This window comes from Sparus aurata, chromosome 5 (assembly GCF_900880675.1).
Source record: "Sparus aurata chromosome 5, fSpaAur1.1, whole genome shotgun sequence".
NCBI classification, from domain to species: domain Eukaryota; kingdom Metazoa; phylum Chordata; class Actinopteri; order Spariformes; family Sparidae; genus Sparus; species Sparus aurata.
The window spans coordinates 10,856,058-10,881,637 of NC_044191.1; the positions used below are offsets into that span (position 1 = coordinate 10,856,058).

Below are 25,580 nucleotides of genomic sequence, written 5' to 3' on the forward strand. Positions count from 1 at the left end.
CTGTTTCTGGCTTTTATACAATCTGTGTATATTCCAGATATCCCTGTCTAATGAGAAGTATGAGGTTTACTGATTTGTTACTGGCTCGTCATGTTGGCAGAAAATTGTCCGGACCACAACCCGTCCCTCAGTAGCTGGAACCCAGGCCACCAACCAGAGAAGGCTGTTTTTGTAAGGAGTGGGCATTTGTTTCGATTGGATGCCTCTGCTACCTTCCATTCTCTAACCATCCAGTCAGGAGGTAAGCACATCAAGGTGCATGATTTGTTGAGCAGCATTTTGGGTTGTACCGTTGATGGATATTGAATATGATTAGCGCACTCTTTTTTTGTCTTTGCCTTTTTACAGGTCGGGTGGTTTTTGCAGACAATGCGGACGGCTCCAAAAACATAACCTTGAGAACACGTCACATCCTTATAGAAGACGGTGGAGCCCTTCACATAGGTGCACCTAAATGTCGCTACCGTTCACGTGCCACCATCGCCCTTGTGGGCCGCTCTGATGACAAGGCAGTCACTGAAGTGCCCGGCCTGGGTCGCAAGTTCATAGGCGTCATGGGCGGTGGGACTCTGGAGCTACATGGTACTGAGAGAATTTCCTGGTCTCTGCTGACCCGAAGTGTCCCAGCCTCCGGTCTAGTCACTGGGGGTTATGCCTTCCAACGGAACTTCAGCCGAGGCATCAACTTGCGCGTGGTGGACCAGGACACAGCTGCTGTGCTGTTTTCTGAACGCTATGACACACATGACTCCCGAAATGACAGTCGCCGGCTAACGCAGTTGCTGCGGTCTCTGCCAGAGGGTCGCATTGTCACACTTGCTATCGGAGACTCGGCTGTCAAAAGTCTTCTGGAAGAAACTAAGAAGGCCTTGGAAGAGAGGCTTGGCAGCAGCTTTGTCAATGATCTCAAATACAGGTAAATGGGGCCAATTTATGAATATAAGACTTGTTAATTATTTGTTTTTTTAACTCAAATGGTAATACACTTGGATTGTTTCTTAATGTTGCCCTGGTGAGTGTGTCTGTTTAACTGAATGAAAATATGCGTGAGTGCGTTTCTGTCTCAGCTGGGTTGCAGAATGTGCCAGCTCTTGGAGAGTTTGTATTGGTTCTCCATGGTGTGTTGTCTGTGCAAGTTTCAGGAGTTTTTTGTTGATTCTTGGTCTCCCGGGACTGATAAAGAAGGTTGCTGTGTTTTTGTCTGACCATTAAAGTAGGACCCCTCACCTTTGAAGCCTCAATACATGGACTGACAATACCATTGTTCTGTTCCACGTCCACCCTCCCTGAAAGGTGTCCTCTTCCACGTGTCTTTCTATTTATTTGGGATGTTTCCTTGGATTCCTTTTCCTGTTGGCCCTGTGTTTCCGCTGTATCGTGCTCTGCCAGGAAAGGAAGCAGGTACTGGATAATGGGGTTACGGTCAGAGAGTTTCCAGGATTTGTGCAAAATGTGTCAGTTCAGGAGATTTTATGTCCATACTGGAAGTTTGAATTTAATCCTTACCACGTGGACTAATGATTTCTTTAAGCTCATTAAGTGAAGGAATTGGGTTTTTTTTCTCTGTTACGGTCAGTCAAACGTATGTATGCACACACATGTTTCTTTCAATGGAAAGTACAGCATTTCACCCTCAGTTATTTGTGGCTCGGCCTAGTTTGGTCCTTGGTTGGCTAAAAAGCCAAGTGCTACGCCAGATTCTCCAGTGTCACATTTCGCCTCTGCGGGTGGGTGCCAAGGCAGCACAGAGTTTTCAAACAACCTCCCTTTAAACCACAGCACAGAGATTTAAATGGTTCAGACAACAGACCCCTGCATATGTTCAGAGGTGTGTGTGTGTGTGTGTTAGAGCAAGTCAACGGTGTGCACTCTCTTCTGCTTTCACCTTTTATTGGTGTGCGGATTTTTATCTCAGCTTTCTGTGGATTTGCTTGTGGCAGGAGGAAACACATGGTACACGTTTATGAGAGAGCATGCAGTTTAATGTCTCATTAATGTCACACTTTGTTTGGCTGAGTGATTTGAGGCTGGAAGAGTTGGGTGGTAAAGGCATGTGACCTAAAGGATTGAGTAATGATGAAGTATCAGTTTATGAAGTGCAATGACATGTTGCAAGAAACAGCAGGGATTATAACTGGCTTTGTAGCTATAGCTTTGGTTTTTTTGCATCCGTGCTGTAGCACTCTACACACCTGTGTGCCTGAGGGCATGGACCTCTTTCCCCAAGTACCACCAAAAATGCCTGTAGATTGATCTCAGTGACGTCAACCTATCCTCCCTGGCACAGATGCATTAACACATTGGCTCCTGCCTCGTTCCTGATGACCCCTCGTTCTTTAATCTTTGGCTCTCATCACACGTAAGCACACGTCCATACCGGTCTCTAGTGAATTCACCTCTGGCCTCCACACATTCGCTGCCTCCGGTCAAACAATGAGGTCGTTAAAATACGGATGAACATCAAATCAAGGATGTGGCGAAAGGAAACAGTGAAACAACCCCTCTCTCGTATTGTCTCAACTCTGTTTGTTTTATGAAGTGCACACTCACATAGCATATAAGCAGCCTCAGGATAGAAAGCTGGCAAGCGGGGAAAAAAAACACATAAAGCATCACGCTGTAGCTGTAGTGACAGTACAAAGTGGATCCCCAGATGAACTCTGTATGTGGGGCGCACGGTGACATGGCACACAAGCTCTTTCATCTACAGGAAGACGTGTTTAGGTTGTTATTATGCCTGTGGGAGCAATTATAAACGGACACAGATATTAACACAGAGGCATTTTCAAGTCGATAGCATCATAAACTACTGCTAATATTCAGTGAGAGTTTGTATGTAAACATTAGCATTTTTAATTGTTTGTTGTTCATTTAATGACATTTAATTCCTCTGAGGAGTTGATAAAGCATTTTGCTGCTAGTTTGTTGTGCAGTGAGTGAAACTGAGCTGGAGAGGCAAGTGTGAAAGTGATTGTTTACTGTGTGTGGAACAGGCCAAGCAGTGCCTCAGTGGAAAAGATATGGATAACCCTCCTCTTTGAGAATGTACAACTGCCAGATAGGATTCCATAGGTTTAAAAATAGGCTTATGAATAGTTAAGTGGTTCAAGAAGGTCAAAGTCAGGTTGTGTTTAAGGTCATGCCTCAGTTTGATACAATGGCCTTTCCATATTATTTCCATGAATAGCAGAAAGGATTTAAGCATGTTTGGACTCGTTTCAGCTAATTCTGGACAACAAAAAAGTCATTCTTTATAAGCTTATGGTATGACGTAGAAATCAAGCAAGGCTACAAGTCCATTATATTGTCTTGTTTTACTGTAGGTCATGCGCCCTTAAAACGCCCAGTCCCTCGCCATCCACACCCTCAAGTTCCTCTGCTCAGCCTCTCCTTATTTTATCATTGTAATCTCATTTAAGAATGATTTCCTTGACATTAGGCAAAGGCAGAACTTGGAGCAAAAGTCAAAAGTTGGATTTGAATGGAACTTTGGATGTAGCAGGTACACCCATTATTCCTCCGAGCCATGTGAACACCCTTCCTGAAATCCTCTGTCCTCATTTTAATAATCTGTTGACCTCTTTGATACCCTTTCTTCAATTTCATACTCGTCATGTGGACTTAATATTATATGATATTCAGCCAGACACTGACATTCAGTCACTTGTTCTTCTCTCACCTCATATCCTGCCTCAGGCTCATCCAAGGCATTTGCTCTGCCTTCAGGGCATTACACTAGTGACTCCTTTTAGTGTCTTTCTATTATGATCTGTAGTATCTATAGCCTTAGTGGAAGAGGTTTGTGAAAGGGATTGATTCTTGATCCCGATCCCGACATCAGCTCGCTCCCTTTATCTGAGTCACTGTTGTTGTAAGATATTACGTAAACCCGATTCTGATGTTGCTGTTGACATTTTCACTGAAAATCACCAACTTGGAATTCTGGTCTTACCTGCAGCTCCTGCCATTACCTTTCAGTGGCTTAACTTGGTGGTTAGGGTCATCTCTTACAGGAAGTAGGTCATGTTTGGTAAAAGTAATATTCTCATTAATAGCATTTGACATGAAATTACAGAAAATGATTGAATATGTCATACTTACCAGCCAGTACAGGATCAAAACACTGTTATTTGTGTGCAGGTATGTCACACGCAAATGTGAGCCAGGTAAAAGACGTAACAATGGACGTAATAAAAAGGTCATCTTCATCATTCAAACACAGTCTATGGAAAACTACTAATCAGAACTTCTATATACTCTGATCTCTAAAAAAGACTCCTTTCTGTCTCTCCAGACAGGCTTGGGCTTTGGTCTCGGTGGTAGGCGGTGGAAACGCATCATGCTCAGAGGACGTAAGGGAACATGAAAACCATGACACAGGAGGGAGGGCTCTGGCAAGACGGAACTTCACCACTGTGGACGGAGTGGGCTTCTCGGTCACCGCCTACAGCGAGTGGAAGAATGGTGAGAAACGGCTTATGATGGAATCGCTATCAGAAGCAGCTTAACGAAATAACAATTCCAAAAAAGTTGGGATGCTGTGTAAAACATTCACACTGATTTGGCATTCATAGGCTACCTGTTTGATGCTATTCATCTGTAGTTTTTCAAAACAATCTGCTTTATCATGGAAGCTGTTCAGGTGAAATTGACAGGTTTCTCTTGTTTGGATTTGAAGTAAGGTGACAGGGTAAGGAATGAGGTTTACCACCACCAACTGCTTTACAGATCAATCATCTGATTATAAAAGACATTCCTGTGACTGGGTGGGTGACAGAGTATTTGTGGCCATGTCATTATGACAAATACAGGGTCTGAAGGTCGATGTGGGTGAGGCACTCAATGTCTATATGTATTGCGTCTGTACATGCCCACACCTTTTAAATCCATTTTGACAGTGACACATTTTTACTGTTGATCATAGATTGTAGAGTTTCTCTGAGTTATCTATCTGTACATTCATATTTTAGTTGATATTGCCCACAAATGATCAGTAGTTATAACAGTTGTACACAAGCATTAATTCAGAATTCAGAGTCTTTGCCTCAAATTCTCTCCATGGTTGTTTAGCTTTTAGGAAAGCTACAGCTTTGTTAGATCTATTATTACCAAAAAATCTAATTTAGCATCAAAGCTGATGGTTATCTCAGAATCAGAATTGTACTCTGTCTCTTTTATTGCTTGGGCCTCATGTTTATTTTTAATTAAGTGATATGTCCTCCTGCAGGTTTCCCAATCTCAGGCTTCCAGGTGGATGCTGTGGACCAGGTGGTGCTGAATCTGCAGGATGAAGTGCAGCAGACCTGGCGACCCGGGGATAAAATTGTTGTTGCTAGCACAGACTACTCCATGCACCAGGCTGAAGAGTTCACCTTGTTGCCCTGCCCTCACTGCACCAGCAGGCAGGTCAAGATACAAGGTGAGAGTGTGCGTGTGTGTGTGTGTCTGTGTGTGTGTGTGTCTGTGTGTGTGTGCGTGTGTGTGCGCGCACGTTGAGAGAATAGGTTTGGTTGCCCTGGCTGCAAACTAAAACAAGCTTTGTCTGTGTGGTGTTTGTCTTCTAGGGACAACTCCTTTTGTAAGTGTGTGACTTGTAGTCTGACTCAGGGCTTGTACTGCAGGTTCCACTTTGAGCTATGCACTTCCTGTAAAATGTGTTTAACTACAGAAAGAAAAAGGAAGAAAGAGATATAGGCACTTCAGGACAGACATATTTATATATTAGAAATCTTATGGTGAGATTCAGGACCAGTAGCTATGTTTACTTACACAATATTCCTTAATTCAGATTGAAATTGTTGTGATTGAAGATTTCAGGTCAACTGTTTACATGGGATAGGATTAATAGGGTCTGAGTTTTTCATGCAACAGCGATATGTAATTGGAACAGCTGTGTGAAGTGCTCAAAAGAAATATTACATCATACATATGCCTCCCTTTTTTTAAATCTGTTTTGGCACGTGTTTGATCATCTCCCTGTCCCAAAGATGGATAAGGATGAAGTTTGTATTAAAACCAAACTTTGCACAGTAGACCCCTTAGAGGACACCATCTTTGATAAGTGGAAATGTACATCACAATGCATTTAACACAGTTGACATGTGCAGCAAGAACACAGCCGGAAGAAAATCAGGTTTAAAAATAATCATCTTTTAAATGGAACTAATCCTCTGCAACTGTTTGGTTGGGACTGAAGTATTTTTATTCTGTTTGGGCTTTTAAACCCACTATAATCTGAATGTAAAGCTCCATGTAAATGCAGCTGGAGTCGTGCAAGCAGCAGAAGAAATTGATCGAGTCAATAAACGTGATCAGTAGATGTAATGCTTCTCATCCTGAGGTCCAGAGAGATCTAATTTCCTGTTCAGCTGTTGAAATTAAGTACGATTATTGGTGGAGGCTAAAAAGACATCATCAACTATGTTAGGACGATTATTTTTGACCTTGTGTTTTGATAGTGAAGTTTTACCATAACAACAGTGATTGCATGTTTTTAGACATGTTTGTCTCTGATTCATGTACTCCATTTTGTTGCTCTCCAACAATCTGTAACTTTTTGTCCATCTTTCTATCAGACATGTTTCCTGATCTCATTCCTCTCTTGTCAACAAACGCCAACTCCCTTCCTGTAGAGAAGGGTGTACTAGTGTGTGTGTGTGCCTAGTTTTGTGTTTGCTGCCTTGAGGAAGGGCTGAGCAGCTGGAGTTCTGCTTTGCATTATCAATGACAGCTTCACCCTTAGGGCAAGGGTACTTTCCGCATCGTCGAAGAGCAGATTATTTTGTGTTTTATGTGAATCTGATTTCTTTTGCTTTTACGTTTTTTATAATTTCAGTTGGTCGGTTCTTGGGGTGTGGGTAGCAGTTGTTTATGTTTGAGTGTGTGCTGCTCGCTGTGCTTGCTGTGGTTGACAGTTGGAAGCGTGCCATTTACAAAAATAAAATACCTATGTTTAGTTAAGTGCCACTATCTGTTTGTCTCAACATGTTGTCTTAAGCTGGTGTTTTTGTGAAAAGGTTTGAGTCTCAGTATGACTTGTACCACAAGTGAATGGATTTGCAAGAATTTGATTGCAAATTAAAGTATGTTATTCAGTAAAATTTGATTTCCTCCAGTGTCCATTTACTTTTCTGATTTATTTAGACATGCAGGGACTGAAGTTTGTAATCATACAAAGCATTTGCTAGCACCTTTTGTCAAGTTTTTAACTTGTTGTAGCATATTAAAAAGAATCTACCTTTCTTTTTCTACCAGGGAAGCCTCAGTATAACCATTTCGGAGAGATCGTAGATGGAGTAGACATGCGTGCTGAAGTGGCTCTGCTCTCCAGAAACATTCTCATTTACGGAGAAATGGAAAACTCGTGCTATGGAAACAACGCATGCCAGTTCTACAACCACGACACCTACGGAGGCCATGTCAAGGTGTGACTTACGTGTGATTTAATAGCACAGGACCTTGTTTAAACTGTTATGTCTGGATTTGCTGATGTTCATGTCTACAGGTTTCAGCATGATTTTACATTCTCATTATGGGTCACCGTGTCTGCAGTGTCCATACTGCAGAGCGGAAGCCTCCATACTTTCTATATTTATATACTGTCCTAAATGAGAGAGGTTATTCATGTTCCCAGTTTGTTGCCACTATTGTACCTCTCCCCTTAATTTTCTCCTCTTTGCCTTTACATGTCAAGTTTATGCTTTGAAGGCTGACAGTTCCTCATCTTGAAATATGCAGTTTTTAAATCTAAATATACATTGAAAACATAAAACAGATTAGGGTCAAACACAGCAATGGCTCATCAAATCCTCCTTGACATACATTTGTCTCTATATAGGCGAAGAGTTAACTGTACGAATGATTTCATTCACTTTGGTGGCAAACACACAGTAGCATTCCGTAGGCTTGATGTAACCGACCCCCATCATGCTTAACAAAATAAACACTTGCCATCTTTTTTTCTTTTCTTTTCTTTTCTTTTCTTTTCTTTTCTTTTCTTTTCTTTTCTTTTTTTCTTTTCTTTACTGTTCTCTATCTTCTTTTTTTGTTTACAATGTAAGCTTTCGCCAACAAAAACTCATTCATGCATCTTACACAAACATTCTCTAAAGTGATTGATCTTTCCACACCCCAAGCTAGAAACCCTCTGCAGCAGAGCCATTACCCTCACAGGACTCTTCACCACATGTTTTCTCAATCCATTTTTCATGCTACTCCCATATGAACATAGATAATACATTTGCAGTTGGTATATTGCAAGAGTCTGTTAGTATAAATGCAAGAACTCATTTATGTGTTGTTATTCTTTGCATTGATTTACTATATAAACAGCATATATGTATGTATTGAGACGTATACTGCAGAAACAATGTTTGCTGTTATTGAAATGTGCGTGTGTGTGTGCACGCGCATGTGCATGCACGTGTGTGTGGGTGAGTTACAGTTAGCTGGAAGTATTGGCCAATACCTCCTTAACAGGAACCAGATTTTTTGGATTATGCCATACCCACAAAAAGACCTCCTAGTGAGCATTATACAGCATATTTGTGCTTTTTGTTGACGTACATGTTTCACTGTACTTGCTCCACAGTCCATATGTGTTTTGCACGTGTGCATTTCCAAGTATATTTAATTTTTAAAAAATGTTGTGTTTCTTTAACTTGCATTTGTTATTCATTGAGAGGAACATCAGTGGTTTTGGTGCAGTTTGACTCACTGGAGCATGATGCCAACACAGAGCTATAGTTCACTTCCCAGTGGGATCATAGACAAACAGAAAATCATACTGTAGACCTAAACCTTTAATTGGATCAGAGTGGGTAGACGGTTAGCCTACTTTTTTGGCATAATATGATCCTTGTGTTACCCTCCACAAGGCCAGTGTGTTTAACTTTAGCGGTGTAGAATAGCTCATTGTTCTTGCTTGATTTTAAAATCACCCTCTCTTTTGTGGCTTTCCTGGTTCTCTCCCTCTTTTACACTGGCAGATCTTTGGTAACTTTTCATCAGTGCATCTTTCCCACGTGGAGCTGAAGAACATGGGACAGCAGGGCGAGAAAAGCCGCTACCCACTCCATTTCCACATGTGCGGAGATGTTGACCAGAGAGGAGGCTACAGGGAGCCCACCTACGTGGACGGGCTCTCCATACACCACTCCTTCTCCCGCTGCCTCACCATCCACGCCACCAACGGTCTGCTGGTTAGTAAAGTGTTTGTGTTGAGTAATTCTATAAGGAACAGTAGACACATGAAACCATCTGGATTTTTGGAAGATGTGTGAGAGAGCTCTTACTAATATGTAACATGTCATGTTAGCCTTGAATACTCGTCAATTGCTGCTCCCATCGCTGGATCACTGTAATGGCTGGTTTTCTCCATGCCCTCTCCTTTTTTTCATTAATCTCTCTCTTCAAGCCATCCTGTCCCACATCTTTCTCCAATATGAAATAATCTGTCTCTCTAGAAGTCTCTTTGTGAAGAAGTACAATAATTTGTACATAATTAATTAGTGCCTTACCTTGGAGTTATGTAAATGAATAATTGAAATTACATGTTCACACAGGTATTTCTGTTAACCGCACAATTATATTGCCTTTGTATGCATGTGTTTTTGTTCCCTGTTGACGTCAAAGAGTGATGGGTTACCTATTGTCCTTGAGGCCATTTGTCCATTTTCCACAGAGGAAATGGAATTTAAACTGTTTTGGATGACATTGTTTGACTGCTGTTTTTTCCTGTTTCCCTTTTGACACAGTGATAATGTGAATATCTTCAGCAGCTCCCTCGATGCCATCATCCCCTATATGGCTTTAATAAAAAAAATTTTTTCAAGGAATTTAAAGTACTTAAGGTGGCAGACACTGAGCAGTTGGAATGAACTGTATTTTCCTGTGGGTTGTTGATGATTCCAAGATGGACTGAAAAATGTTGTCTTAGCCCACTTGTTTACCAGGATTTTCTGCATATTTCCATTAGGTGTAAACCACATCTTTCTTGGAAAGGAAAGGCTGCCAGAAAGAATATAATACTGTATTTATTTTCTCCCATGTTGAGCTCTGAAAACTATTTTGAAAATGTTTCTTTAATATCCTGTGGTCTTCTTTTTGTGACCCAGGTGAAACACACTCTAGGCTATGACACCCTGGGTCACTGTTTCTTCCTTGAGGATGGGATCGAGCAGCGTAACACTTTCTACCACAACCTCGGTCTGCTAACTCGACCTGGGACTCTGCTGCCAACGGACCGCAATGAGACGGTCTGCATCAGCATAAAGGACAAAGTCTACAAAGGCTATACTCCCTCACCCAGCACAGAGTGCAAGTAAGAGATTAGAATAACAACTTGATGTGTCTCGGGTTATAGGTCAGGGTTAGGGTTAGGTTTCTGCACCATCATGAAGAGCAGGTCTATGAATACTTACAGCGCATTGCTTAACAACCACTGTAAGATAAGGACTTTATGACTGTATTTCTTAGTTTATGAACCTGCAGTCAGATCAATTATTTACTGGTCACACACATTTAGATTAAATTTAGTTGCCTTGAAAGTTTTTGACTTCCACAGTAGATCCATGAGTGCTCTGTAAGTAGGCTCAAAATAATTATTTCATTAGTATCAACACATTACACTTTTGAAGTGTAGTTTTGGTCTTTGTCAGAGTTATCCTTTGGTCGTCATGATACAGGTGGTGCTGACTTTCTCAACCAACATTGTGGACAGGTCTGATTTCATTTATAGCTTTGAAGGGACAGAGGCTGTATCTTACTAATATACAATGCCTAATCCATCCACTAACAACAGCTGCAATCAGAGAACCTTGGGTCTTGTTAAGCATAAAACTGAGATTAATTGTAATGACGGATAATGGTAGGAACACTGCAAAGGCACTTGCCAAGCCCTGAGCGCTGTGATTAAGCCAACATCATGACTCTAAAGTAACTTGATATTTAGGGAGGGAAATATAGTAGACACTGTATTTGACACTTAGTTGTAAGGCCAAATCAACACAAATTATATGTATTGCTTGTAAATCTCCACCACTGACAGTGAAGTCTTTAAGGAATGTCAGTGTCAGGAAACCTGGTGAGATAGTACATAGATACCCTGAGAGGAGACAGAAGGTCCATGTCCATTGGAAAGAGAAACTGTAGTTAGTAAGAGTGTGTACAAGAGATATTGGCAGGATGGTTTTATCCATGCAATAACAACCTCCACTCTCCACGGGATGTTTTTATGTCGAAGCAAGAACAAGAAAATCCCCTCTTTGAGAAGCAGCGAGGCCTGTTTCCAGGAGTTTTCGTGTGTGTGTGTGTGTGTGTTGGCAGAGTTTACCCTGTCCAGGGTTTATGTTGGAGACACAGATTATTTGAAGGAATTTTGAGAGATCACAGGATTCTTTGATCTCTGTCTTCTGCTAATAAGTCAGAGTCTCTGTTCTGCCAATGTCCTGTTTTTTTTAATAATCTTTTGTTCATGTATGTCTGTGTTTTTGCGGTACGTCTCTTTCCAGGGCCGTTTCAACATTCTGGATCGCCAACCCCAATAATAATCTCATCAGCAACGCAGCTGCTGGTTCTCAGGTAATAACATCAGATTTACATAAGAAAACAGCTTCAAAATAACATTTTACAGATGATTAATAAAAATGAATGACCAACAAGAGCCCCTTGATATATGAACAATATAGTTTCTTGCATGAAGCTTTAGTGTTTCTTTTAACTACTAAGACGTAAGACTTTCATGCTCATAACAAAGTGATCTGCCAATAAAATGGGATTTAACAGGCTTTAGTGTCTGATAGAATTGTGAGATCTCAAATACAAAAACAAATATATGACGAGGATCTCCTGTCTCTTTTTCATTTTGGCACAACAATGCTGAGGTCCACAGGGGAGGGCTGTGCAAAGTCGTACTTATTGGTAGAGAGTACGTGTATAATATTTAGGTTTGTCTTTATATATCTGTTGAACCGTAGAATTTAATGAGCTTTTGAGCTCATGTGAACTCTTCCACCTAATTTATTCGTTGTGTGGGGCTTCACCCACATGTAGCACATGTGTATGATGTGCATATGAGCCCAGATAATGAAATTCCTGCTGTTATACTACTGCCGTGATTTGTTTCACCTCATTTCTCTGCTCGTCCTTCGTGCTCTAGGATGCTGGCATATGGTTTGTGTTCCATAGCTCATCTACCGGAGACTCTCATGGGCTGGTACCAGAGACCAAGGCGGAGCTCACTCCCCTGGGGATTTTTTACAACAACCGTGTACACTCCAACTTTAAGGTATCATCCGTTTTGATAATGTTACATTTTTTAATTGGTCCAGGATCCAGTCCGTGTACTTTCTCTCCCATATACAGATAGACCCTTTTAACACTTAGTTTTGAAATGTATATTGGGCAATTTTATGGCTGGACTATATGGCCTTAACATAACACTGATATTTTTATACATATCTAGATATTTTCAGATCTCCTCAAAAGCACTTCATTGATGCTGGGACTGGGCAACACATTTAAATATCTCAATACTTTTGACAAATACCTCAATATTGATCTTGTCATTGATATAACAATGTTGTAGGGATGACTTTTGGTCTTTCACACAATATTATTGTATTGAGTGAGTATTGGAACAAGCGGGACAGTCTAGTAAGTTCAGAAAATGGCATCACTTTACTGTAATGCATCCTGTAAAACCAGCAAAAAAACAACACTTGTTGCAAAAGTTGCAATATCTTGGATGATATCTGATCTCATATAACAATAAAGAAATAATATATATTGTCCAGCCTTATGTGACTGGATCACAAATGGGGTTGCAATGGTAGGAGATTTTCACAGTATGATTATAGTTACTAGTTACTGGTATTAATATTTGTTAAAATTACATTTAATAGGATGAAAACAGGGTTTTTTGGTTGCTGAAACACGTCATAATAATTTCACAAACTATTATGTCCTAAAAAAGATATTTTTGATAACACTAATACAGTAGAATCAATAGTGTAGATAAGCAAATGTTATGCTATTACATCTGTTGATTTTCATACCACGGTGTACCTTGAAAACGGTATATCACTGAAATCCTAATCACAAGTTGATGGTACTAAAAATGTTTACATATCTTTTGTAAATGCTGATGCATTCTGATGCATCTCCAGCAAGGACTAAAGTGGAAAAAGGTCCTTTGACCTTCTAGTAGAAGTGACAAACTCTGAACACAAATCTTCAACACCTCTGAGATGCATGATGGACACAGGTGTGAAAGGCCATGTGTCTCAGCTCAGCTTTAGTCTGGATATCCAAAATGCATTTTAAAACAGGGTCATTGAGACGAGAGAAATATAGTGTTTATAACTTTTAAAAAAGGATTGCACATAATTCTCTGCTTACCCTCCTTGTTCTTGCCAAGAAAAGGCATGAACATACACACACACACACACACACACACACACACACACGAGTTGGCTGTACAATAGTGCTCTGTTGTGTAATGACAGAAGTCGGGCAGGTGAACTGTAAGTTCTTTGTTCAGTCTGACCACAGCAGCCTCTCTCATAGAGGTGGGAGCCCTGAGGTTTAAGACTATACCTCGCTTATACCACAGGACCAACTCGGAGGTTTCCATATACACGAACACACAGACATGTTACATATTTTCCTTTAATTTATTTTACAATTTATTTTTTATACATACCAACATAATCCATATATAATGGAGTATGTAAATAAACATTACAAGCTTATAGACATTATAAATTATTCACAGGAATTCCGTTCCCAATTTTCCTACTTTCTGCAGAAGCACATAAAGCATTGACTCTATAACTCTGTTAGCCAAGAATTTAAACTTAGTGCATTTATTATTGCCTCAGGTGCCACACTGTAAAATAAACCAGTAGTCTTGTTTATGTCAGTAAGACAGAAATAGACCTGAGGCCCATCTTGGATTGCTCATGATAATTTTAGAGGAAATTTGGCATTTTACTATACTCAGACTCTCATCTTTCTAGGCAGGACTGTTCATTGATAAAGGAGTGAAGACCACAAATGCCAGTGCTGCAGACCCCCGGGAATACCTATGCCTAGACAACAGCGCCAGGTGTGTATGTGCCTGTAAATATGTTGTGCAATACCATCTGTCACTTATACTATGTATAGCATTTTTATGATGTATTATTCATTTATTATTATTATTTTGGACATCTTTAGTAGTTACCTGGGTGTATATAATTGGATAGCGACTTTCAACGGACTAGTAAACTTCTGGTTTTTGCACCTAACATATAAGTGTGCACTATGAGAGGGTCTACGGTGATCATATGCATCATGGTGTCCAGTTACTCTATGTAAATATTAGGGTATTTGTGGTTTACAAGTTTATATTTTTATGCCACTGTCAATAAATGTTTGTGAATGAAGTTATTTATAGATACATCTCGCAGGATATCACCATTGATTGGGATGGATGGATGGCCTTATACACTGTTATTGCCTTTTAGTGGAAGGTCTGTCAGGTTTGTGTTGACAGAGAAAACAAGGCTTCACAGATAGAGTTTCCTCTCTGCAGCTCCCTACCCAAATACAGCCCTCAACTAGACGGAAAAAATCTTACGTGTCCACCGAGACTTCTGGCCAAGCTCAGAGTGTGTGAATGTGTGTGTGTGTGTGTGTGTGTGTGTGTGTAAGTGAATGTTTGCAGAGGTATGAGGGGGAGGATTTTAAATGTTAAAAAGTATACTAAGTATCAATCTTACATAAGAGAGAGATGGGTGTTTTTGTTGTGTGATTCCAAGAAACTTTAGAAAGAGGAGTTTAGACATACTAAGGACATACGAGGAAATAATTTATTCTAAACTTTCGTCTCAAGGTTAATATTCCTCCATGTCAGGGTGCTGATTAGCCCTACTGGTAGAGCGGGTGTCCCATGTACAGTTGCTTTGTCCTCACTGCAGTGGCCCCGGGTTTGAGTCCCAGCCAGGGACCCTTTGCTGAGTGTCAAATACTGATAATTTTATTAAAACATGGTACTACTCTAAATAGAGTACCCTGCGAATTTGTCTTACCTCTCTCTACTTCATGACTCCCTGTGCAGTAAACTTAATTATAAAATTAATTTACACAATTAAAAAAATGGAATGATGATCGTCATGGACAAGTTGCAGTCAGTGTGTGCTGATAGGACATTTTACAAACTATTGTTATCGGCTGAACTTGGCTCTGATGGTTGCTCATGGCTGCACAGCCTCCAGCGACCACGTCACCATTTTACATGGAGGAGACGCTGAGGCAGTCATCATCATTTGAGGGCTACCTCCGCTGAAAATATCTAAAAGTTTCACTGTAACTTATCACCAAGTTCAATTTTGACAGTGTTACATTCAAAAAACGAAAAATCCGCTATCGGTCGATCTCTGGTTTGTGGGTATTAATAAGGCACAATGCTCCATGAACCTTGAATTAATTCATGAAGCCTGATTTTAGCCTTCTGTGAGGTATTGTTTTCTTCTTCGTTTACAGACACATCGTGGCGTATCGCAGAAGTTTCAAGTATCACAGAATAGCTGTGTCATGATACCATTGTGGGGATTCCCACATCTGTTGTACACAAGATATTTCCCAATCAAATATGTAGATGGATATAAAACTTGGAAGCACATTCATGCTCACAAGGGGGAAAAAGCCTTTTGTGCTGAATGACACTCCTCTCTCTTTTGCAATAGTTCACATTGTGGGAGGCAATGAGTATTGAAGCCAGCAGAGTTCAACAGTGGGGCTTTAGACTTTTAGTGTTATTTTTGCCTGGTGCTTTTGCATGCTGATATTATATTTATCATGTCCACTCATAACCCTGCAAAAGTTGACATTTTTAAGTGTATTTTATGTTTTTGTTTGTGCGCGTGCTGATCACACACGTTAGCTATGACATTGTGGTGAGGTTGAAAGTGTGAGCGGTAATGAACGTAGACAAAGGAAAGTCACAAGAATACAATAGACAGAAACAAGAGTGTGTTTTTCTGTGTGTTTTTTCAGATTCCGACCACACCAGAATGCTGACCCCAGGAGCCCTCGAGTGGCAGCAGTCATTGACACTCTGATTTCCTTCAAGAACAACGACTTAGGAGCGTGGATTCGGGGAGGTGACATCGTCATCCAGAGCTCTGGGTGAGTTGACTCCGAAGCTGTGATGTGATTAATTTCACGTCTTCAAGAGAACTGTTGATGTTTCTGATGAAAAATGATAGGAGCATGACGAAAAGAAATACTGTGATGTTGACAGTTTGTGCTGGGAGTATGATGCAATCCCACCACAACTCCCTGTGACGACATCATCTACTGTTTCTAACAAAATGCACTCAGTTCAATTACTTACATTTTGAATATGTTCCAAATGGTTCCACTCTGTTTGATCACTTCCTCTCTTTTATAATCAGTCACTCATTGCTGAACTGTTGGTGAAATACTCTCACTTCAGTTTTTTTTTTTTATAGCGGACATTTTGTAAGATTAACAAATATCTCTGTTCTGTCTCCAAACAGCTTTGCAGACAATGGAGTGGGATTATCCTTTGCTAGGTGTGTACTTATCTAGATCACTCTGCTCTTATAGTCTCATGATCTTATGCAGCCATATTTGCCTTTCTCCTCTTCATGCCGGATGAATGTGCCAAGAATCTCTCATGTTTGATAAATACTGAGCAAGACACAGATGCTTCAAAGCTCCTGTGCGGTCACAGGCTTCTCCTTCTTGCTTAACAGACGCAAACACATTTCTTCGCTGTTTTTTTCTGTATAAAGGAATAAACCTTGAATTTAACATGCTGTTATTTCCTTCTGATTCGCCAGTGATGGCAGCTACCCTAAGGATGAAGGATCCAGCCAGGAGGTGACACAGTCTCTGTTTGTGGGTGAAAGCCGAAACAGAGGGACCAATGGAGGACAGAATAAATACTGGGGCATCGGAGGGACTGATGCAAAGATGAGGACACTACCAAGAAACAGGTGCTGAGAGGAAACGGAGGAAGTGATGATAAGTTGATAAAGGGAAGAACTGAGGGGGAAATCCAAATCAAACTGAGTTTTCTCAGGAATTGCAGGGGATGGTCTTGGAGGAGTTGGCAACAGCAAATATGCTGTGAAAAACAAACAAGGAAGAGAGAGGCAGCGAGGCAATCAGGTGGTTGGACAGATGGGCAGACGAGGCTGCTACAGCTGGCTCACGCAGTAGGTGGACTCGTGAAAGGAAGTTCTGTTTTGAGAGACTTCCTTCCAGTGATATTTTAGGCAGTTTATGAAAAAGAACTGTGGTGGCAACACTTGCATGGTTTCGTAGAAAGGGATTACTCATTGTACCATTTGATTGCATAAGAGCAATGCATTTTTGGCACAGAGCTCACGTAAATTTTAGCTTGACATCACCATGTCCCTCCTTTGTGTCTATGGTTTCTATCATATTGATCTTCTTTGGAAAGGAGTATATGACACAGATGAGTATACTGTATCTTTAATAGTGCTCCCACTGATGAGTAAACTAAACCAAAAGTCTGTTGGTCTTGCACGACTTGTGCCTCCTTGACACTGCCTTAAATAGAACTTACATTACGAGGAAGTTTATGGTGTCTCTGCAGGCTATAATGCCATGTCAGACTAAGTGGACAGTCCTAATGAGAGCAGAGTTTTAAGCTTTATGTCCCCTCAGGGTCTCCTTACATTCCTCTCTGTCTGTCTTTCTGTCGTGCTTTATAATTATAGGGATAGTTATACAAGACGAGGGCAACATAAGCACGAAACTGGCAAATAGCTGCTCTTTTTTAGCTTCAACAACTACAGTTTGTGTCAGTTTGTGACCACTGTCACCGCTGTGTACAACTTTATAGCCATTTTACAGGCTTCCTGACCGCACTGTGACATCTGGCTCAGTCAGTTTGTGTGTTGTCATCGTCGTTACTGCCAAACATGCTGACACTCTTTTTTTCCTCCCAGAGAGAAGATGGTTCCACTAAAATGGGTGGATAATTTGATACTTAAATTAAATACCAGTTCAGTAAGGTTTCATTAATCACAATTACGTAAGACTGTGTGACCTCCACAACCCACTTTAATGGAAACAAAATCTACATTTCAACCTTTGATCATCTGAGGGAAAGTAATGAAAACCCCAGTATGACATTTAAAAAAAAAATGTTCCTTCTTAATTATCACTCAATCAGTCTTGTTACATCAATCCAAAAAAAACATTTTCCATTTATACTGTACAATTACTACTCTTTATATGACACACTGTTTGAGAAATAAGTTTTATCTTAAGCCTAAAACGTACCACTGTCATACACACATTACACAAACCATCATTTCTAGATTTATTACTAATGGTAAGCCTTGGAATTGTAACACTGACTCAAGGCCCATATGACCATAAATTATGGAGCATGTTTGGTCTGAGGCATTTGATGTCCTGCTCCCAAGCGACCTCATGGCCTGGCTAAAACTTCATGGATTTTTAATAACATGTTCCTCTGACAGTCTTTTAATGTTTTGGGTTTTAGCCAGTTAATGACTAAAGCCTGTGGTCCATTGGAATGATAAACCATTTACTCTGTTTACTTCATCTCCCATGTATTCATTTATGTCACTTGTCTTGCCTAATCATGAATCATCCCCTGTTCCTCTCCACTGCAGGACGTTCCCAATCCGAGGCTTCCAGATCTATGATGGCCCGGTGCGGCTCACACAGAGCACATTTCGTGGATATATGCCAACACCGGAGCGTTATACCAGTGCAGTGGGATTCAACCTGAAGAACACGTGGCAGCTCACCCCACGTAACAACCTGTCAGAGCTCAACTTCCACTCCACTGTGAGTAGACATTTAGGTTTGATTAGACATCGCACACTATACAGTTTCTGTTCAAAGAATTCCAAAACTCCCACGTGACCTCTTACCACCCTGTTTTCACCCTTTTTTTTTGGTCAGCTCTTTTTTCATTCTTTCTTCCTTCCTCTTTATCACTCTGTTGTTGCTCTGTCTGCATTGCAGAGTCACCGCTGTAAGTCAAACAGTAGCTGTGAACACTCCTTGATTGATCTGTGTCCACCCGCTTGGTGCATAGGGTCAGACTGTTTCATCTTTGGCAGGTTGTTTTCCCCTATATCCATCCCCTTACATTGATTAGATCACAACTCAGATCAATGTCACATAGCTGACAGTGTAAACATCAGTTTGACAGAAAATAGGAGGGGAAAAGTGGACCCGTTTCAGTCAAGCCTCCTTAAAAAAAACATTTTAAGGCACTAGAGCCCTCTTGTGGTGATATAGTACAGTGCACTGTCTTTAACAAAATGTGATACTTATAAACCCAATTCACCCTAAATTTCTTTGGAATCTTCAGCCCTTCAAGTCCGACCTATTAAACCATAATATGATTGCTATTTTCACACTTCCATGCAGTGAACTGTTCCAGTGTCGTAAATACCATACCAAAAGTTTCGCTTCACAGCCCTTCCATAAAAAGGTAGTTAGTAGATTGATAGCTGCAATCAGATTTCTGCATGGCAAACAATCTATTTTATTTGATAACATTACTGTTGTAAAGGGAGCCCAAGTCTTTTACAATAGAATTTTCTGTAAACAGCCATCCATCAGAGAGCAGCGCCGTGCTCTTCTGTAGTGCCTGTGAAACCTGAAATGAAAAGGCTGCAGTTTACATTTCCCTCTCCCAGAGGGGCCGAGATTATCACTGTGAGATTCACTGAGAGCAAATGGCTCCATTATGTTGATGAAAAATAACTGCTAAGTAAATAGCAGCAGTGTTGGAGAGAGCACTCCCAAACAAACATTTAACAGAGGTGGCACTTAACCATAATTATAGTGGCCTGAATTGAATTATAGTGCTAGAATATATATGTTGTCATTTACAGCACTCTTTGCAAATAACATCCTCAGGTGGGTCTGCGTACATTCTTCGGTCGCCCTGGGCAGTGGTTTGAAGAGAATGACCTGGATGGGGACAAAAACTCCATCTTTCACGACGTGGACGGCTCAGTAACAGGCTACACAGACACCTATGTCGGCAGAGCAGACAATTACCTGATCCAGCATCCTGGCTGCGTGAATGTGTCCCAGTGGAGTGGAGTGATCTGCAGTGGCCGCTACTCTCAGGTGCAGAACGTCGCACATCTACAGTTGTTCTTGTTGTTCTATCTTTGTCTCTCTTTCAGACCATTTCACTCAACCACATCCTCCTCTCCCTCAGGTGTACATCCAGACCCAGGGAGCCCCCAGCCTCATTTTATCCATCAGCAGAGACGAATATCCGTATGCTCCTCTGGTACTGAGAGGGATTAACAGCCAGGGGGCGCCATCACAGCAGTACCAGCCCATCCTGATGATGAGCAAGAGCTACACTCTGCACTGGAGCGGTCCGGCACCCAGAGAGGTCGTCCTGTCTCTCATCAACTTTGACAAGTGAGTAACAAGAGTCAGAAGCATGTGTGTGATGGATGCATGGATTTCTGTAGTATCTGGATATATTCTCTCTCAGAGAAGGACGTGGAGCAACAAGATATTTTAGATTGTTTTGTCATTAAAGTAAGCATTGATCCAGAAATTCCTGTGAATATTTATGCCATCATTGTATTAAATTGTGTTTTTGAGCATTTTTTTGATCCTATTAAAGCTATCATGAGCTGAAAAACCTCATTAACAAATACCAGTGTCTTTTTTGTGTTAGTTCTAAATAGTCTCGAGGGAAGCCATGTGTGACATCATGTCCCTCTTTTTTTCTCCTACCCCTCAGAGATGACTGGGTGCTGGTGGGACTCTGTTACCCAGCAGACACCACATTTCAGATCATGGCTGACATCAACGATAGGCAAAACAACACCTTTGACGACCTCACAGACTACGGCACCGTTTCATCCTTGGCAGAGCTGCAGAAGAGGCCGATGGAGAGGAAATACTACTTTGACCAAACTGTTGGGTGAGAGAACAATTCCAATCCTCTTGAATTTCATCATTTCATTCTGAAAGTGCATTAAACCCCGGGTCCTTCTCCTGCTCTCCTCCCAAAACACCCAGCTTGTTGTGGCTCTACCTTCGAGCTCGGCACGGTCGTGACGGTCACAGCTACTGTTCAGTAAAAGGCTGTGAAAGAGTGAAAGTCATGGCCACCACATCCTCCAAACAGACCTGTAACTGCTCAGCCAAGGCCTACCCCAAGTACTCCAAGACACCCTCAGCAGTGGTGCCTATGCCAGCTCTGAACACACAGCCCTGTAAAGGCTGCGGTGCCAAACAGGTTTGTGTTGCTACATTTAAGATAACTTGCGCTCAGCCACCTGAATCAGAAGCCACCCTAGCTGACAAATTAGTTTTTGTTTCAGCTTGTGTTTTCCAGCGAGCCATGGACCTCCTACCTCCAGACACAAGTCAAGTCTCTGAGCAGCAAAGAGCAGCAGAGAGGAGATAACAGCTCCTTTATCACTGTGAGCATGCCAGGCCTCAAACACATAATTTTATCTGTATAACTTGAACATGTCAATCTTAGTTAAATAAGTCTATTTTTCCTCTCACCTGCCAGGTGAATGAGGTGAACATGCCTTTCTCTCAGCCTGGGTATTTGCTGGTCTCAGTGGATGCCTGCTCTGGGAAAGTCACCAAGAAAACCTCGTTCACCAAGATGGATGCCAAGATGCAACAGTACTTAAAAACAGGAATACCAAAGAGGTGAGCCAGGAAAATAAGATACCACTACCCGAACCCCACATATCTGACATGAACATCACACTACGTCACCATGTCACACACCTGAAGTACAACAGAAAGATACACATTCTTGCTTAAATCTCAAATGTGTTTTGTCAACAGGTCAATGGTGCTCCTGGCAACACGAGGTCAACCTCAAGGCCTGGTTGATATCGCACCATATCTAGTCTCCTTTGGTTTGGCCAAAGCTGCTGATCTGCATAGTAAAGGTAAGTGACATTTACAAAGAGTAAAAATAGTTTCAATTTTTTTCTCAGAATCTCTCTCTCTGATACACTCGTACTGCTGCCTCTTACTGTAGAGAGTCTGGCACTTTGGGGCTTCCATGGTGGCTCTTCACCCCCCCCTTGGGTATCGCTACAAGCTGGGCAGGGGGATGAGCTTCTTGGGCTGCAGGAGCGGTACTTGCCCCTGAATTTGGAGGCTTACGGCTGTACACCTGCAACTCATACTCGCAGAGACCTGGAGCTACTCAAAAAAGCCACGGGACTACAATGACCGATGTGAACTACACAAATGAACTACCCGAAAAACACTCTTGCACACAGATACGCAAACACACACAACCAGCTGATGAATGTGAACTGCTGAACCTTTAATTTATTTACAATTGCAAAGATGTTTACCGATTTCAAGTGGAGAGAAGGTATTTTAATTTTGAGCGGGGTGAGTATTTTTGTGATTTTTGTGTGTGTGTATGTGTAAGTATGCCTTGGGGCTGTTGAGTCGATGCACTTTCCTTTTAAAGACACAACTTGCCTTATCAGCCAAAGTGATCAAATGGAGCTTTATAACAACTCAGTTGTAAATCTTTGACGACAGGAAGACACAAACCCGAAGCAACCTTTAACATCTACCGAGCAATGTGATTATTTATTATGTAGTAAATGAAAACAGAATGAATTGAATTAAGTCTGAGAGCAGAACACAATGCATTAGATACACACAGGCCAGGAGGAAATTATGAAAATAAATTGCATTGTCCCTGAAATGAGATCCTGTTCGATTAGAACAGATGAATGAGATGGATTAGATGTGCTCAGGTCAAAGGGAAATAATGAAATTAAATGCCATTGTACCTGAAGATTAAAGAGCAATACTTAGCCAAAACTTGACATATAAAAACAGTCAGTCGAATAGACATGTTAGATGATTTGATGCAAAACAAAGTCATAACAAGCCATATTGATATTACATATTTAAATGGTTTTATAGTCACAATGTTGTTTGCAGTAACAAGTCTGGATAGTTTGCCTTCCTAACACACAAAAATGCAATTAAATATAAAAGTTGCTACTATGTAGACCACCAGACTCTTTTCCACTAATCCTCACTCACATCTTGTAGCTTTTTAGTTGACGTCTGTCACAACTGAATCTTTGACTGGAAAACCTCCTCTGATCATCGTGCAGCTGTACAACTGAAGACTTTAAGCACCTTTTTTTATGGATTCCTACATGGACTTACTGGATCTTTTTATCTCATATTTTTATTTATTTCTTCACAGCGATGATGTCTCAAGTGCTGGCCACATGTGCAGCACAAATATATATACAGTATATATTTTTTCTTTTGTTGATTGCTCAAACACAGTTGAATGTTTTTTACCTTTCATCTGCCTCATTCATGATCTCTTCATGTACATTATTGCCAAATCCATGTTTAGATTCAATACAGAAAAAAGGGTGTTTGGATGTGAGCAGGGCTCCCCCACTGAGCGATGATAAGTACCTATCTGTGACCGTGTGTGTGTGTGTGTGTGTGACTGTGTTACTATATGATGGAGAGATCCTCTGGAGGATAATTACCGTGTTGCCTTTTAACCACTCTACTGTTAAAAAGAGCAAAAGAATGAGAGAGAGAGATGTTTCCAACCCTTAACTTTTGTTCAACTGATGCTTTGAAGATGCACAACCAGAGATTTCTTAATGTTTTAATTAGAATTAGAAGTGAGCTGTGTAAATTTGGTGTTCATTGTTATAACTCATACTGTACATGTAATGTTAAACAGGTTGTCAATAATGTGTATGTGTATTTACTGTCTTTGTTTTTTTTTTTTATCTTGTGAAATTTTTTTGTGTGGATTTTTTCCAACATGAAAAACTCAGCATTTGTTATGACATTTCCAATTAAATAAACATGGATGCTTTGTGATAAAATCATATTTATTATTTGCTTACAGCTGTGACTTAAAGAGTCTGAGTTCTAATGCAAAGGACTGTTCATATTTAAAGAGTAGCCACCAATTTACGTGGGTAATTCTACTACATATGTGAAAAAAATAGTATAAATCCTTTTGTGGCCCCAGAGGTAGCTACATGTAATCTGATAAATTGCCCACCAGTGATGTCACTCAGTGTCTTAAGTTTCATTGTGGATAATGTAGACACCAGGTTTTTGAACAGCAGTCCACACTGAGAACGACAACAGCCAGTTTAAATATAACATTTTAACAATCATTCTAACTGAAGTGGACAGCGGAGTCCACACCAGAGATATTTCCTCTTTAATTCTTCTTTTTCAAAAACTGGTGCCTACGCTAGCCACAATGCAACTTAGTCACAGAGTGACATTACGGCCAATTTATCAGATTACATGCAGCTTCCTCTGGAGCCACAAAGGGCTTTAAACTTTTTCCCCATATACAGTTGTTTTCCTAAGACCTGTAAACACACTTTAATGTGTAAAGTTGTTGGAGTTACCATTTAATCTGTTTAGCATCCACTATACAATTTCACCACTTGGGGGCAGCCTAGTATTTTTGAGGAATAGCTGCCTTTTACCTTGAAAGTCATTTTGGCGCAAATCCACATTTCTACACCTGAGATGCTGAAATAAAGTCAGTGCAAGAAATACCATCAATGTGACTGTTAATGAGGAAAAAAACGACACATTTTTGAATTATTTTTGTCTTTTTTCCGGCAACAACAAACCATCCAACCGTAGTCTGAAAAAACAGCCATCACTGTTATTTCACTACGCCAGTTGCCAACACAGAAGAGGTGGCCAGAGGGATGTCATAAAGTTTTAATGAGCCTCTGGAGATCAGGGATAACACCTTCTATCTAACATGTAAAGCCATTAGATGTACAGCACACATACAGTATATGTGGCATGGCAGAGTGCAGCAGTTGCTTTTACTGCTGTGGATTATTAATGAGGGACAGGTTTCAATAGGAAACAATGAATTTATGATCCACAACTTGTTCTAAAGTCAGCCGTTCAAGCTAAAAGCAAATAGCAAAATGAATAACGGTGAATAGATTCAGCGACCTGCCTCGTCAACTCAAGCACTACTGCTGCCGATATCGTAGTGAGACTGATTGCTTCTGTGTGTGCTGGTGTGTGAAGATCCTTGACAAGAAAATGATACAAAGACTGTCACTGCCTAATGAAATACGGTGCCGTCCTAACAGACCACAGCCCACCATATGGCTCTGATAGTGAATTTACTTCTCCATAAAACAGTCCCTGACCATGAAGACTGAGTGCTCCCACACGCTTCACACCGTTCAGAAAATGAGAGAGGACAGATTGGTGGGACACACTATGCCAGCAAAATGACACACATGAGGACAATAGCTCCCTCTCACACCCAGGCATCCGCCATCAGAAAAAAAGACACTGTGGAGGGATTACACTCCATCTTTCTCATTGTTTCCCACTGATTATCTCTGCACAACCCAGGCAGCATTTTAAACTTTCATACCAGAGTATTATCAGTACAGGCAGAGAGAATAATTTCATCAGATCTGCCATTGCACAACATATTTCAAAAGCTTTTTTAATTTTTTTTTATTTATCCTTTGATG

General features: G+C 40.8%; 1 protein-coding gene across 2 annotated transcripts in view; it reads left to right on the forward strand.

Annotated features, from left to right (window-relative positions):
• The window catches only part of cemip2 (cell migration inducing hyaluronidase 2), a 28,215-nt gene extending 4,288 nt beyond the window's left edge, over nt 1-23,927 (forward strand). For both annotated transcript variants that reach the window (XM_030417900.1, XM_030417901.1), the window contains exons 3-24: nt 101-241; nt 349-916; nt 4,295-4,464; nt 5,228-5,419; nt 7,255-7,424; nt 8,988-9,200; nt 10,116-10,321; nt 11,511-11,580; nt 12,158-12,286; nt 14,019-14,107; nt 16,039-16,170; nt 16,545-16,580; nt 16,851-17,006; nt 18,684-18,861; nt 19,948-20,163; nt 20,258-20,469; nt 20,801-20,983; nt 21,082-21,301; nt 21,387-21,488; nt 21,584-21,729; nt 21,871-21,977; nt 22,070-23,927. In XM_030417900.1, the coding sequence (XP_030273760.1) occupies nt 101-241; nt 349-916; nt 4,295-4,464; nt 5,228-5,419; nt 7,255-7,424; nt 8,988-9,200; nt 10,116-10,321; nt 11,511-11,580; nt 12,158-12,286; nt 14,019-14,107; nt 16,039-16,170; nt 16,545-16,580; nt 16,851-17,006; nt 18,684-18,861; nt 19,948-20,163; nt 20,258-20,469; nt 20,801-20,983; nt 21,082-21,301; nt 21,387-21,488; nt 21,584-21,729; nt 21,871-21,977; nt 22,070-22,266 (3,833 nt within the window). In that variant the 3' untranslated portion in view covers nt 22,267-23,927. The remainder of the gene's footprint in view (nt 1-100; nt 242-348; nt 917-4,294; nt 4,465-5,227; nt 5,420-7,254; nt 7,425-8,987; nt 9,201-10,115; nt 10,322-11,510; nt 11,581-12,157; nt 12,287-14,018; nt 14,108-16,038; nt 16,171-16,544; nt 16,581-16,850; nt 17,007-18,683; nt 18,862-19,947; nt 20,164-20,257; nt 20,470-20,800; nt 20,984-21,081; nt 21,302-21,386; nt 21,489-21,583; nt 21,730-21,870; nt 21,978-22,069) is intronic.
• The last annotated feature ends 1,653 nt before the right edge of the window (nt 23,928-25,580 follow it).